Consider the following 16,016-nt stretch of genomic DNA (forward strand, 5'->3'; position numbering starts at 1 on the left):
GCAGGAGCTACAGCGGCCGCCCTGTCGAGGTTTAAGAGGAACACAGCGCCATGTTGTTCTGCCACACTGTATCCTGTAAATACAGCACGCCTGGCGCTTCGTTAGCTGTGGAGACGATCCTGCTGCTCAAACATGTGAATCAATCACAGACTCCACTCTTAACGCTGCGTTCTGACGCACAGATAAATTACAGGTTTGACACGTTAGATTTAAAGAGGATAAAACAAAACCCGAGCGCCAGTCCCTTCTCTGGAAGACACCTCTGAAATCCAACCCACTTCGAGGAACTGAGACGTGCGCTGAGTGGTTCACTGAAGTCTGGTGCCCATTTATTGACTGGCTCTCTTTATTTCATTTATAGCTCCAGTATATGAAGGTTGAGATTAAAATTTGAAAGAGGAATACAGAAAGAAGACGAAGTTCAACACTTCTTCAATAAAAGGTGTCATCAGAGGAGCTGCAGGAGGATTTCTAACTGCCTCGCTGTCTTCCAGCCGCAGTCTTGGAGTCACCAGACTGACATGAGACCAGGATCGGTCTTAACCTCTCACTGGTGTTAATGTGTTAAATCATTCAGTTTTTCCTCTGGACTTCCAAACGTGTTCTTATGGCTCTACAGCAGTCTATCTGTAAATAAAAATCAATAGAGGGGATTCTATTGTTCAGTATTGATTAGCTGCGCCTACACAAACAGGCTCATGTCGATCTCTGAACAGGAAGTCACATTAACACCTCGCCCTCAAACACACACCTTCGCACACACACACACACACCCTCCCTGTCACCCACCCGGCGTTCACACTGTGTGTCATAAGAGGAAGACACCACGGGAGTCAAGCTCAGAGGCGTTCATTTGAGTTCAAACAGAAATATGAGTGAAATGCTTCCATAAAAAACGGCAGCTTTCAGAGCAGAGCAGAGGCCGTTTTCCAGGGGTTGAGCTTGGCCGACCGACCAAACAGATTAATCAATCATGAAAATAATCGTTTCGGTTGCAGCTCTATCGATAAGAATGTTGTTACAGCATAAAACCAGGAAAAAACCTTCTGCTCATCTTTAAGATGAAATAAAAATGAGAATGAAATTGAAAATAAAATAAAGATCTGTATGACTGATGGTCCACTTCCCACCAGTGAGTTCAACAGGAAGGCCCCCCAAAGTCAGGAGAATCTCGCCAACCCCCGACATCAAAATCCAACATGGCTGCTCTGCACATGAGCAGCAGTGCCTGCGTATGCCATCATCAATTCTCAACAAGAAAGCTGGATAATCAATCAGCGGTCAAATGTCAGAACTGAAAAACAAATCTAGCTCACATTTCACATCGACTCCCACGGCTGCCGTCACCACCCTCATCCGTCACTGACGAACTCACCGTCTGCTGCAGGTCGGGGATGAGGACGCGGACGACCAGCGAGTTGATGTGAATGTCGTCCATGCGGCTCTTGGATGGCTCGGCGGTGGCCCTTATGGTCTCGTAAATGGTCTCTTCGCGGGAGCTGTCGGAGGCACAGTCGTCTGAGTAGTCGGAAAAGCTCTGGGCCATCTCATCCTCACTGGACGTGGGGCTCCGGGGCATAGTCAGCAGGCCCGGCTGATTCAGCTGGGACAGACAGGGAGGGGGAACAGGGTCAGAGTCACACAGAGGGTTCATTACAGAAAGCAGCCATTCACATTGAACAATTCCTGTGTTCCCATTAGACGACTACTGTCACCTTTAGAGAGCCCCCAAAGATGGAGCTTGTTAGTTTGTTAGTTTATCCTCATCCATTCTGCAGCCTGCAGGGAACTCCCGGAGGAGTTAATGTGACTGTAAACCCTCACAAAAGGTTTCGCTTCGTTAGCTTTACACCGTGTGCGAGGAAAAGACTTTCAGGAGGAGGAAAACTGCACCTGCAAGCAATTACACCACATGAAACCACGGAAGGTCGATCTCCTAAAGAAGCATCAGCCAGCTGACTGCACTCGATTAAGATGAGGCGTCGACATGATTTATGGGTCAGAAGATGAAACACGTCGACGGCTCATCAGTCACTGCTGCTGGTGACCTGGACAGAAGCGAGACAGCTAAAATAACCTGAAGTCCTCACAATCTTAAAATCCACATGGGCGCCTCATTACAGGTTTATTAAGTAGATATCAACTGGCAATATTATTTCACTTGCCTGCGGATGTCTGAAGGAAACGGCAGTAAGAGCGACTTGTGAAAAACAGATGGGAGAATATTTCTTTTCTGGACATTTTGGGAGTTTGTTTTGTTTCCTTATCAGACTAAACTCTAAGAGAGCTTGTGAAACTCAGCAAACCAATCGTATTCATCTCTAGATATGTACGAAGACAGACAGGATGGGTGGCGGCTAGCTGCTTAGCGTGCTAACTTCAGTGGATATTTCTGCTACACAACACAGACGTCTCTGATGTAACGTCAACACTGTTGTTTGTTCACATTCTGGTGATGCTAGTTCATTTTTTTAAAGTTTTAAACTAAAATTCAGGTCATATCTGACAAACTGCACGTTTAAGCTTTGGTGGTGTAACATATTTCAGGCCACAATGGAAAATACATTCACAGTGCGACTGAGGTCGTGTAAGTCAGTTCATGTTCTGGGTAGACTGGTAGGAGCGACTTGTGATCAAATTTCTCAGGGGTTTGATTTCACTCAGGTGGATGCCACTCGAGTGATTTGAGTGCAAAGGACAACTCACTTCCTCTCACACCTTCCTCTGCCTGTTGAATCAGGAGGAGCAGGAAGAAAGGAGTGAATTCCAGCCACTCAGACCACAACAAAAGCACTCTTTGGTCAGCAGACATCCGAACACACTCTGAACTTGTGATATTGATGCCCTAGTTTCTCTGAGCCGCACAGAAACAGAAAAGTCAGGAAGTTGAGCTGTAGTGAGCACTCACACATGAACACAGCTTTTCCACTGTGAAGATTTGTTGCTTTTTTCTCTTTCACATCATTGTGGACAAAATGAAATCACAGTGGTTGTTTGCCTCCACACATCAGTCTGTTTCCATCCATGTCTGTCCACACTCATATCAAATCTGTGGTGAGTGACAGAGAGCTTCATCACCTGAAGCTCAGTATCATCCAACCAATGAGCTTGTGGTGGACTACAAAGATTCAAACCTGGATGTTGCTGCAGAGAAGCTACAGACTGTAAAACATGGAGGCTTCACCCTCCACAAACAAGATCTGCACCTTCCCTTTAATTAGCTTATGGTTAAATTAATCATAAAAGATTAGTTTGAAAGTAGAATCTGGATAAACTATATGAACAAAAGTATTGGGACAGCTGCCCATCACACCAACAGGGACATTAATGACGTCTCGTTGTAAACACTCAGACAGCTTTGCAGCTCTAACAGCTTCCACTCTTCTGTGAAGGCTTTCCACAACATGTTGGAGTGTTTCTGTGGGAATTTGTGCCCATTCATGCAGCAGAGCATTTGTTGTTGTTGTTGTCTGTTGCCACAAAGTTGGAAGCATAGCATTGTCCAAAATGTCTTGGTGTGCTGAAGCATTAAGATTTCCCTTCAGTGGAAGTCAGGGGCCGAGCCCAAACCCTGAGGAACAGCCCCATACCACACCTGGATTCAATAAAACAGAGGTGTGTCCCAATACTTTCGTCTCTATGGTGCAGGTTTGTCAGAAGTCAACATAAAGAAACTTTCAAGGCTAATGAGTGTGAGATACGAAAACATTTGTCCTATCTGATCGTTTCTCTGGATAACAGGCGATTCCGTCGACACTTGGCTCCTGCTGTTTGGTTTACTGACAGAATCGCTGCAACGCCATCAACACGATCACGTCAGATGAGAAGGGCTGAGCTGCTCTTCTCTTTTCAGACAGAGAAGTCTGAAGTGTTTGGTTTGATCAAGGAGAAGCTCTTCAATCAGAAAAGCCAGCAGAGAACAGATGAGACATTTCAGCAATTGAGGCCACTTGAAACGGTGCAGGCTGAGCGTCACCTTGCAGCACCTGTGACACCGAGCTGCCCGCCGCCGTGTCATGGCGTCGTCCCAGACACCTGGACCCCGCTGACAGTCTGCAGTCCTATCAGCTTCTCTCCCCCTTCAGATTTCCTGTCTTTCCTGATAATAAAAACTGACTCCAGCATGTTTTCAGAAAATTGCCAGTTTTCTCATCAGCTTTACTTTATCTGAGCTTTTTGCACATTTCCATCTTGGCCTCCTGCTGGGGACATCATACTGTAATTTGTATAATTTTCTTCCATGCTTTTCTAATCAGCATGTGGTTATGTGGTGTGTGTGTGTGTGTGTATGTGCGTGTGAGAGAGAGAGCATGTGTCTGTCCATGTGTATACGTGTTTGCAGTGTGATGTAAAAATATTCAAATGTACAGAGATAAAACAAACAGACAGACAAGTAATTCATTCCCATCACGGCTGATGAAATCGATCGTCATTTTCCCTGAGCTCACGTGAAGATGAAAACTTTAACGTCAGACGAATAAATTAACAAATAAACAAACTGTAAATATTCAGTCGTTACTTTAAGACACCAAGAATTTTATTTTAACAAATTATTGGCAAGGAATTTTTATCAATCAACAGCACAGAGTCACCAATCAATATCAGTCCTCAAAGTGCACGTCGACAAAATGAGGCAGGAAAGAAAAGCACGACAGGATTTTGTATTCGGCTCATTTCAGGAAACTTTTTCTTGGTTTAGTCGCCTAAACGTCTCACACCAAACACACACACACACACACTGACCTGTGTGTGTGTGTCTGTCAGCAGTGCAATCACAAACGCGTGTGATTTCCGAGCAGCTCAGGGGGTTCGTCAGAGGAAACACATTAATGCTGCGTTTCCCCAGCGGCTAAAAGAAAAGCCAATCAAAGACACAAATAAATCCTTCGTGTCACACAAAGTGCTAATTATCAAGTGATCAGCATGCTAATTCATTCATAGCCAATTCATCTCGACACCAAGCAGACACGCCTGAAGACATGTTAGAAAACCGTGAACGCTGGTCATTTGTGCAGCGGTCGAAGCTTCTTCTGTCTGAAAACACACGGTGAGCGTGTTAAACTGCACGACGTGCGTCCGACACGTTTAACTCTTTACTGTACGTGAAAACCAGCTGTTTATTTACTTTGCTATGTGTGCTGTTGTTGAGTACTTTTGTTTTGGGCCTTTAAGCTAAATAAAGTAGCAAAAATACTACATCGACACACATTAACATAGAAATAACATTTTACAGCACTGTGAGTACTTTTACTTTGAATACTTTCAGATTTTTCAGGTGAGTTGTGACATGCACTCGCTGGCTTTAAGCGCCGTCAGCTGGTGGCTTCCATGAACGTGTGAAAGTGTGTGTGAGACAGAGAGAGAGGAGTGTGACTCGTCCTTTTCTACCACCTCTACACACACACACACACACACACACACACACACACACACACACACACACACACACACAGCCATTTTTTCCATCCCCTCCACTTTTCATCCCTTCACTTCATTCAGCAGTGTAATTGAAAAGATGCGAAGACTTTCTGCGAGGCTTTCTGAGCCTTTAGGTGCCTAAGAGACGACGCAGAGTTCAGTAATGAACTCAGTAATTTGCTTTTGATTTGCATGAGGCTTGTGTGAGCGGGAGGAGGAGGAGAAGGAGGAGGAGGAGGAGGAGGACGAGGAGGAGGAGGAGGGAGAAGATCCCCTCCAGTGGAAATGTCCGACACAAATGGGTTAGGGCCACCAGCTCCAACACGTGGAGCCGAGATCAGAGTGAAGAGTGGGCGGAGCTTCAGAAACGTACAGTATGGAAAATACAGCTAGCTGTTAGCCGGCCATGAAACCAGACCAGTTTGAAGTGCTCGCGCACACACACACACACACACACACACACACACACACACACACACACAGAGCAGACAGACAGCCGTCCATCACAGGAGAATATTAAACTGACTCAACAACAGCCAGCCAGCCCAGAGCCTGTTAATCCAATGATGAAGTCCAGTTACGTGTAATGAATTAGCATAAGGAGACACTGGGCCGCAGCAGTCTGTTACCACGGTGTTATTTAAAGCTAATGAGACTGCAGGGAAAGGTTACCTGTGACACTGACAGAGAGGCGCTGCGGTGTTTCTCCTGGACTGGGAACAAATGTGACTCTGGGTGCAGGATCACACTGCCATCGGGTCGGGTCGGGTCTTTTCGTGCACTGACTCAACTCCTGACATTTAAAGAGCCTGAAGACGCCTGCCCGAGTCAGCAGGCCCACATGTGGCCAGCGATCGCACTCAAAACGCCTTCGGCTTTGTGGTCTTTACGGAACCGAATGCGCTTTTCAGCCTTGATCCTCAAAAGTCAAAGTCAAACTTCAGCTCCTCTTCTTCAGTTTCGCTTCGTAAATGTTCATGCTGGACTTCTGGGACTAAAGCTGAAATCAGATCCCACGATTGCAAAGGACAGATTCCTGCCAAATAACAACTGTTTTCACCAATTGTCAGAGAAGAACACTGAAGGCAACATGCTGAACAACAGGTGTGGTTACAGGTGTGTCACCAGGCACGTTGGGTCACGTAAAGTTTTCCTTAAATACATAAGTTCCTGAATTATCGAGGAAGTGATTTATTAATCAGTGATCTGCACAGGAAGTCAGTCTGTTAAAGGAACAGTTCACCCATGGGGCTGGAAAGTCGGCTGATCACAAAACATAAGAAAAGCAACAGAGGCTCTGAGATCCAAAACTGATCTTCAAAGATGCTGTTAACACCCTTTTTCAAGCCTTTACTGTCTTCGCTGTAGCCACTGAGCTTAAAGCGGTCGCACACACCCACTCATACACATAAGGCTTATGTGTTTATTCAGCTATTATATATAAGGTTCTACATAAACATGAAATTTGTATTGTATGTATTTCTAATTAGTTGTTGAATCTCTACGCACTGACTGAACACGACAGAAAAACATTGCATTCACCCTTTACTCTGAACTTATGTAATAAAATTAGACTAGAAATCTCAGATGTAATGAAATTCATTGTTCAGGACATCATTACTTTTGTTGAGTATATGGACTCATGTACGTGTCACATGTCCGTGTACTGACATGTGGGTCCACATGTTATTTCCATGTAAGACGGGTTATTTCCTGTAGGAAAGGCGTGGGAAGAGGAACAGACATTTATCGGGTTCTCCCTCTGTGAGGTCGATAAGAAGCCGAAAGCAGCGAACGGACGAGCGATGAGCCTGTTCACTGGGCAGAGGAAATCTGTGCAGCAGCCAATCGACAGCCAGCAAAGCCACTTTGAGATTGACTGATGCCGTCGGTGTACACGTGTGCATCCGTGAGCGATGTGACAGATGTGACAAACGGGCCTGAAGGCGCCTGACCGATGCATGTCTGTTCTCTCGCTGTGCAGCCGCGTAACGATGAAGACCTCGTGAAACGGAAATGATGAACTGCACGCGGCAGGCCAGCGACATCGAAATGCATGACAGTTAAATGGTACAGTAGTGTGACCCAGTTCTGTCAGAAGAGAACAGCACAGGTGGAACATCTGCACATCGCAGTCCAGCTGCTCCAACAATACGACTCCAAGCACTCATCCACCATCCACCATCCACTCCTCCGCTGACTCTGTTTGTGGTATTCGGTGGTTTTATTCCTCTTCTCTGAGCGTCCGCACACACATGACTCACATGGAGATTTTTCAATATGTCTGGGATTTCTGAAGGGCCACAAACGTCACGGGTAAATATCGCTTGATGGATCAATAGGAAGTTTCTCTTTTACAGGCTGACAATCTGCAGGGAATCTGTTGAGGCAGAAGCATGCAGAGCGATTTGAACAACTGCTGAGTTACAGGAGGAAGAACGCGAGTTCAAAGTCTCAGAAAATGTCCAACATAGAATGAAAACAGTAAAGACAGTTAGATTTAGGACTCATTAAAGATCAAGCATTACATCAAATATTCATGATACTACACATTATTAAAGTATTTATAGAGGCTCCAATGATTTCTGAGGCTCATTTTTGGAAAGCTGTATGTTGCTGTTGTTCCACTGCTGTCATAAAAACATACAGAGAGCTGCTTTAAATTGGTGTCATTTGGTCTAAAGGTTAACCTCTGCAGCCTGTCAACCCTCACAGCAGGGGGGCGGGGTCGAAGTTTTATCACCTAGCAACAGAAGAGGTGGAGTGAAATGGTCTCCAACTGGAAACGTCCTTTAAAAAACGTTTCCCAGAGTTCCCGGGTCGGTTCAGGACGGAGCATTGTTCAGCAGTTTGTTACGAGCCTGAGTCAAAGGATGTTTGACGGTCGCTTTAACAGCTGATGGTGGTTTTAAGGGTGCTCGATGTGGCGTTTAACTGGAACCCAGTGGAAGCTGGACCAGTGAGGACTCTTGGTGTCCCTTATAAACATTCATTGGAGTTTTTCCCTTTGTATGGCAGATGTTAAGAGCCTCACTCCGTTTCCACACAATTTCCCAAAAACTTTAACTCACAACAAATAGAAAATGTGACTAAACATGACTAAGCCAAGCATTCATTTCCATCCTCTGACAGTTTTGGTCAGAAGTACCACCTGACCTTAGCTGGCCTGCTATTTGTGTTTTCCATTTTTAATCACAGACATGTCCCTTCAGTTTCACCACGATGCCTGCAGCTCTTATTTTGAAGGTGAAATGTAAAGTCTTTCCTTTCAATCAGAAACGTGTTTCTTTGGCCTCATTTGGACCACATAGCTCGGCTCTACTCGACTCAAAACACGTTTGGTACCAGGTACATTTCTTGATGTCGTTTTCCACTGCTATTAACCCCTCAGAGTCAACGAGATTATCAGCTGATCGTCATAGCAACGGTGGCATCACCTTCATAGCAACACAGACGCACAAAGACGAGGAGTGGAGGATGCCAAAGGTACGTATGTGTCTGTCTGTCACCGTAAGGAGACAAACTTTGCTCCAGAAACGCCCGAAGGCAGCCAGAAAAGCTGGTACATCAGAGTGCAGGTGCTCCTGTGTCGATTCTCTCTGACCAATCAGAGGCCTGCAGTATTTTCACTCCGCCTGTCAGTATCGCCTCAGATCCAAAGACAAGTGCCAAAATAGTGCCAGACACTATCCACAAAGTCCGTTAATAAAAAACAAAACAAAAAAATCCATTTTATGTAAATTTACTGGACAATAAAGTAATGTGAATCCTGAGGTAACATCAGGGTTAATCTGGAGTCTGGTTTGTGCCCAGATGGTGAATGTCTGTCCAATATTCTCTCTCCTGTTAACCTGACAAATTCATCCAGCTCTTCAGCTGCTAACTCTGTAGACAGTGGAAAACCAAAACCCTGAGCTGAGGGGGGACATGGACATCAATGGACCTTTACAGGTTGAGACTGAGTCAGGGTGATTAATCATGTTGTTTTCTGTTTCAGCACCTTCATCGTACCTTCTTCTTCAGCTCTTTGTAACGTCACCATCGGCCTACAGTGCACTGATCAAACAGTCTTTTGATTTGAAGTGATGACAAACACACGGTGTCGAGTATCTGTGACCCTCGTCTTCACTCAGCAAGAAGCAAAAGCTCTCGAGACGCAAGCGCTTGGATGGGAAAAACCACAGAGGAAGAAAATATCATCTAATCCATTTTTAATAAGCAGCTTTAATGAAGCCTTTTTAATTAGCAGGACAGATCGTGATTGATCATCAGTCATGCAGCTCGCTGTCCCTGAGAGTCAAACTGGGAGGCAGAACAATAGCAGAGAATACAGCTGTTATTAAAGCCTTAAATACGTCGAAACATTTCGCTAGCTGCAACTGAACAACAGTCAGTGACGAGCGTGAGGCGTCCACTCAACACACACAGACACACACGTGTAAAGACAGTGAGGGTTACAACACACACACACACACACACACACTCTCTCTCTTACCTTGTTAAAGTTTCCTGCCATGCAAACAAAAGAACTGGAATTCACTGCCAAAAAAACAAAGTCTCTCACACACACACACACACACACACACACACATATTAATCAGTTTCATTTCTGTTAATCTACCACCTGCTGCTTCAATCAACACAAAACTAACACACACGCAGTCCAGCTGTGGGTTTGCAGATCATCTGTAGTGTGTTCACATGAAACAAGAAGCTGCACTTTGTTTGGACATGAGACACCACAGCAGTCAGGACACAACACGTGGACCGAGGAAAGGAAAGGAAAGGAAAGTGACATATCTTGTCATTGGAGGGAACTCACTCCAATGAAATTTGTTCTCTGCATTTAACCCACCCAAGTGACGTGCACACACACACAGCAAACCCGGGGCAGTGGGCGACCGAATGCAGCGCCCGGGGAGCAGTGGGGGTTAGGTACCTTGCTCAAGGGTACCTCAGCCATGGACACCGGGACGGGGAATCGAACCAGCGATCCACCGGTTACGGGTCCGACACCCTAACCGCTGATCCACGACTGCCCCCAAACCTCCTCAGCTCGCTTCCGGTCGATTTAAAGACAGCAGATCTGAGATTTAAGCTCAATTTCAAAAGCTACACTGAAAAATCTGCTAACTGTGAAATCTGTTCAGGAACAAACAGACAAACAAAAAGCCTTTCTGATAAGGCGTCCACGTGGTCATAAAGTAACGACAGTAAATCAGCTTCACGTCGGCCCGTCGGTGTGTGACTGCAAAAGGAATCAAATTAATCCACAGTTGGTGCTGTGAAGGTGAGGGGGAAACAAAAAGGAGGGACATGCTGTTGTTTTTCACTGTGTGTGTGTGTGTGTGTGTGCAGTGGACAGACCTCACATTACACTCGTTACTTCTTTCTGAGGTTAAATGACAACTCGTTTTATCAGACAATTCATCATTCAGCTCCACGCTGACCTCTGATACCTTCAGAGCCGGCCAATCAGAGAGGAATGTTTGAGCTTTCCAGAGCAATCGGCAGAAAGGATCAAGTGTGAGAGACGATGGAGGAACTGCTGGGGATACGACTGCTAACAAGCAGCTAATCAGCTAAATGATCGCCGGCGTCCTCGGCTTTGACGCGTTCTGCTGCGGTACAGCTGAGGGCGTGACTTCACAGCCCACTTCAACACTCAGCTGTGATCCTGCTCTGCCGCCAAGCCGAGAATCACAAAGCACACGAGGACACAGATGGTCGGCTGCTTTTAAGAAGAAAACGCCGTCTGTTTGAGGGAAGGAGAGGACAGAAAGGAGCAAACTCTTCGTTTCACAGTGAAAAAACTGCAAACGAGTTGCAGGTTCACACACTTGCCTCTTAAAAAACCGATTGTGCTTAAAGTAATATCAGTATTATTAATGTATGAAGTTAACTTTCATTCCAAAGAGAATGTTTTGCATTTTAGAGAGCAGGAGACGTACAGGGTTTAAAACGAGACACGTGTCCGAGTCAGTCACGAGCAGCATCAAATGACTAAATAAAACTGAACTTCTCGGAGAAATGAACACTTGAACAAACGTCAGCGTGATCAGATGATGAGCCGAGCCGAACCAACTGATGTGTCCCTGCAGACTGGAGGTCACGCAGCAGAAGACATTAAAATCATTAGAGACCTGAGACGGGGAAATGACTCTGCTCACCTCAGCCGAAAGCAATATTGTGTTTTAATGGTGCAGGTTCATTGTCAGCCTGGCTGTAGTCCACGGGGACTTTCAAAATGTGGGAAAAAGATCACAGCTTAGATCGTGGATGAAGACTGCGACGAGACAGAGCGTGACCGCCCACCCATAAATTAGCCTTCATTGTGTCCCTTAAGAGCAGTGAAACTGAAGCTAACATGCAGGATCACAGCCACACCTGTAACAAAACACACACCAAGAGGTCACACACAGGTGTGGGTGCTGTGAGCATCAGCTGATTTCAAAGCTTCACCCTCCTCACCTCACCTGGGGACACCTTGCCAACTCTTACTTCGGGTTCCAGAGTTGTGATCTGAGTTCAACAGACAGGTCGAGGACGCAGACTCAGTGACAGGACCGTCATGGTGATCGCAGCAACACTGCGATACGGAGCTCGTCCCTGACGCTTTACAATCAGCAGATGTTTTTAACAGAACTTTTCAAACAGCTTTCAGACCGGACGTAGTTTAACCCAACACAAAAAGGTGCCCTGAAGGTGCTTTCACACCTACAGTTCAAGCAAACCCAAACTCAGAAGTGACCGGACTGACATCACCTGAGGAGGCAAAGCAGTCAGACCACAAACGCTGAGTCAGAAGACTCAAAAGCTAAACTACCGTTAAACCTGAAGGTTGTGGAAACAAGAAAATAAAACGCCAGTGACTGTCAGGTTCTGGGTCCTCGTGTGCGTTGGACTGACAAGGTCACAATATGAATCACAATCAGGTTACTGTTTCAGCCCTCAGTGTGTGCTTATTTGGATCTCTCTCAAATATCTGTTATTTGTCTGATTTGAACAATACGGTGTCTCAGACGTATAAATTGGAACCAACCAACTGTGAACAGAAATCCCCACACAATGTTGTTATTTTAAAACCCGAGCCACACCTGCTCATAAGGGCGAATGTTCAGCCTAACCGTCGTCTTCTCCGCGACGACGGAGATCTGAGAGCGGCAGGCAGGCTGACAGCAGTAATCACGAAGCCATTCATGCTCCTCTGCACGACGCTGTGTATGTTTTGGCTTGTGAAGCGAGACTCCCTGCTCAGCTCCGCAATCCAGGTTTTATTCATGAGGATCACACGAGCATCTACACCACACTCTGCAAAACAACCCAACTTCTTTTCTTCTGTTTCGACAATTCGTACCACGGCGACAATGCAAGCTGATAACCAGGTCATCAACAGTCACCCTGAACTAAAAGAAGTAGAAGTACATTAATAATGGACTGAGCATTCAATTACACAGCTGCACACTGAGATCTCAGCTCTCTCTGGCTCATACAGGAATCACAAAGCAAACTGCTCAAGAGGCGAGCAGCAGAGACGAGAGCGCTTTCTTCTCCCTCAGAGACCGTGGTGCAAACACTCAAGGAGACGGTGCACAGTGCATGCAGGGGGGCTGTGAGCAAGTCCACATACTGAAGGAGACCCTACAGGAAGCCAGGAAGAGGCAAAGACTCACAGCAACCCTGAGGCGGTGATCAGAAGTCGATGAAGATGAAGCGTGATTAACATTTCCAACCAACTGAAACGTGTGGATACACTCAGTAAGTCCTTCAATTCAGGATTTCCGTTCAAGTTTAAAGTTTAATGGAATTTTTCAATTAAACACACACGACCCAGTTCTGCCTGATGTTTACATCTGGGGCCCGGCTGCACACACTGAATATTCATGAGAAACCATATGGAGCCACAGGGAGTCGAAACAATCCAACGTGCCCTGAAAATGAGGCTTCAACACATATACGAGTGCAAATGCACTGATGCTGTGGCTGTGAATGGAGGTTTGCCTGCAGTACAACCTATAAAACCAAGTGTGAAAGCTTCAGTGAAGTTCATCTCACGCACTTTGGTCCACACTGAGGAGCATCAGATCTGCAGTAGAAACAGTTTTGTATTGAACTGAGTTTTTCCTTTAATAAGTCCTTCCTGACATTCCAACGTTAGCATACTAATGTGCCATATAATGCTAACTGCTAGCAAGCTACCAAGGTGTGATAAATGTTATCATACACCATATAGACAAAAGTATCCAGACACCCCTCTTCATGGGTCTGTTCCTCAGGGTTTGTGCTCGGCCCCTGACCTCCAGTGAAGGGAAATCTTAATGCTTCAGCACACCAAGACATTTTGGACAATGCTATGCTTCCAACTTTGTGGCAACAGTTTGTTGAAGGCCCTTTTCTATTCCAGCATGACTGTGCCCCAGTGCACAAAGCAAAGCTCCATAAAGACATGGTTGGATGAGTTTGGTGTGGAAGAACTTGACTGGCCCACACAGAGCCCTGACCTCAACCCCATCCAACACCTTTGGGATGAACTGGAACGGAGATTGTGAGCCAGGCCTTTTGGTCCAACATCAGTGTGTGACCTCACAAATGCTCTACTGCATGAATGGGCACAAATTCCCACAGAAACACTCCAACATGTTGTGGAAAGCCTTCACAGAAGAGTGGAAGCTGTTAGAGCTGCAAAAGAGGGGTCTGGACTTCATAATGATGCAGTAAAGCCAAAAAAAGGTCTCCAGCCAGGTTAACATCCAGTCCAGGAAAACATTAGCACTCAGTGGATTCTGACAGAGCTGAAGTTCACCTCAGACTGCAGAAAATCAGAGGTGAGGACACGTCCTTCACTTTGTGAAACAATCAGAAATTTTTTTTTTTGGTGTGAAATGTCTCAACAGGTGGACAGGATGCCGTTAGACTGTCAGACATAAAGAATTTTAGGCAACTTTCGTATCTGGGAAACATAATTTAAGCTTTAAATACAGTAATTCAGTGTTACACATCTACAGCTACGTGTAAACTTAGACAGAAAGGACGGTTTGAACCGATTCAGTGGTCACTGTAATTATTTACACACTGAAATAAAAGAGCATCAGCATCACTAAGACGCTGGTTTGTGTGAGTGTGTGCCTGCTTGTTAATGACGAGTTGCTATCAAGCAAACCGCGCACACACACACACACACACACTTTGATGTTTACAATCTCACAGGAAATTAAGGCTGTCAATGAAGACGAGGGTTGAACCATCTCAGGAGAGCCGCCGTGACTCAGCGCGAACGTCTGGGAACCACACAGTCACGGAGTTGAAGGCAGGACGACGAAGCTGGAGATCACATCTGGGAAGTGTGTCACTGCTGCTTAGATAACGAAGCAAGAGGCAGAATTAAGTCTTGTCTGGACAACTTTGACTTCTTTTTATCATTTTTTATTACAAGGCAGAGCTGAGACTTCATTTTACCAACCTGTGGTGCTTCCACATGGTATTTATAATGAGTGAAAGGCTTGAGATTAAAATAAAAATTATAAAATAGCTGGCTGTGGACCTTTGAGTGCTAATGCTGGAATATTTATCAACTCCTTCTGAATTTGTCTCTAGAGAAATATCAGACAGTAAAAGTGTTCACAGCAGGTCACTGAAGTCTACAGGGTCCACCAATCAGCACTACAAAGACCAGTGAAATCCAAAAGCTCAGTTCTCCCAGCTGCTCCCAGTTTTGTCTCGCAAGTCTCACAACCGGCTGGGAGAGGCTGATGATTTACAACACTGTCCACACATCACCAGCACCAGCAGTGAGTGATCATGTCACCTTATGAAAAACCAGAAAGACCAAACCTCCATGGCAGGATGTGTGAGGACAGCAGCTGAATGTTGTTCAGCTACCTCATATTTCATTAAAAAACTACAATCATCAGCGCATGTTTTCATGCCTCCACACAACAGTAAAGCGGCAGTTCCCATCCATATAAGACGTGTAGTGACTGACAGAGAGCTTCACCTCCTGAAGCTCAGTATCATCCAAACCAGTGAGCTCGCCGTGGACCACAAAGCCTCAGATATGGACGTTTCTGCAGAAAACATGGAGGCTTCACACACACGTCCAACCCAGCAGCACTGAAGATCCACACAGTCAGCACAGTTTGAAGGTGGACACCTGAGATCAGAGTCACCAGCTCGGTCTGTGACCACATGTGAGATCTGGTCCCAGTCTGCCCTTCAGTTCCTGAGTTCTGCTGCTGAACAACAGAAAACATCATGAGGTCACAGTGAGGCTGACCTTTGATCGTTGGGTTGGAAAATGTCATCACTTATTTTATCCTGTCAGACATTTGGGCGAAGTTTTGTCAGAATTAGTGTGTGAATTCTTAAGTTTTGTGAGCTCACTGTGACCTTCGGCCACCAAATCCTCATCAGTTTATCTTTGAGTGGACATTTGGGCCCAATTTGAAGAAATTCCCTCAAGGTGTTTCTGTGATAACGCGAGACCGGGATGTGATATATGGATGTACAGGCAGACAAACCATAAACACCTCCAGCCATGACTATCGCCAGCACAAAGACAGAAGAAAAAAATTGTGTTAGTAAAAACAGAAAAACTCCAC

The 16,016-nt window shown here is 45.6% G+C and overlaps 1 protein-coding gene across 5 annotated transcripts in view; it reads right to left on the reverse strand.

Moving 5' to 3' along the window:
* Positions 1–16,016, reverse strand: part of LOC124063669 (SH3 and multiple ankyrin repeat domains protein 2-like) — a 139,977-nt gene that overhangs the window by 98,155 nt on the left and 25,806 nt on the right. For all 5 annotated transcript variants that reach the window (XM_046397545.1, XM_046397559.1, XM_046397568.1 and 2 more), the window contains one exon: positions 1,376–1,603. In XM_046397545.1, coding sequence (XP_046253501.1) covers positions 1,376–1,603 — 228 coding nt within the window. The remainder of the gene's footprint in view (positions 1–1,375; positions 1,604–16,016) is intronic.

Source organism: Scatophagus argus, chromosome 1 (assembly GCF_020382885.2).
Source record: "Scatophagus argus isolate fScaArg1 chromosome 1, fScaArg1.pri, whole genome shotgun sequence".
NCBI lineage: Eukaryota > Metazoa > Chordata > Actinopteri > Scatophagidae > Scatophagus > Scatophagus argus.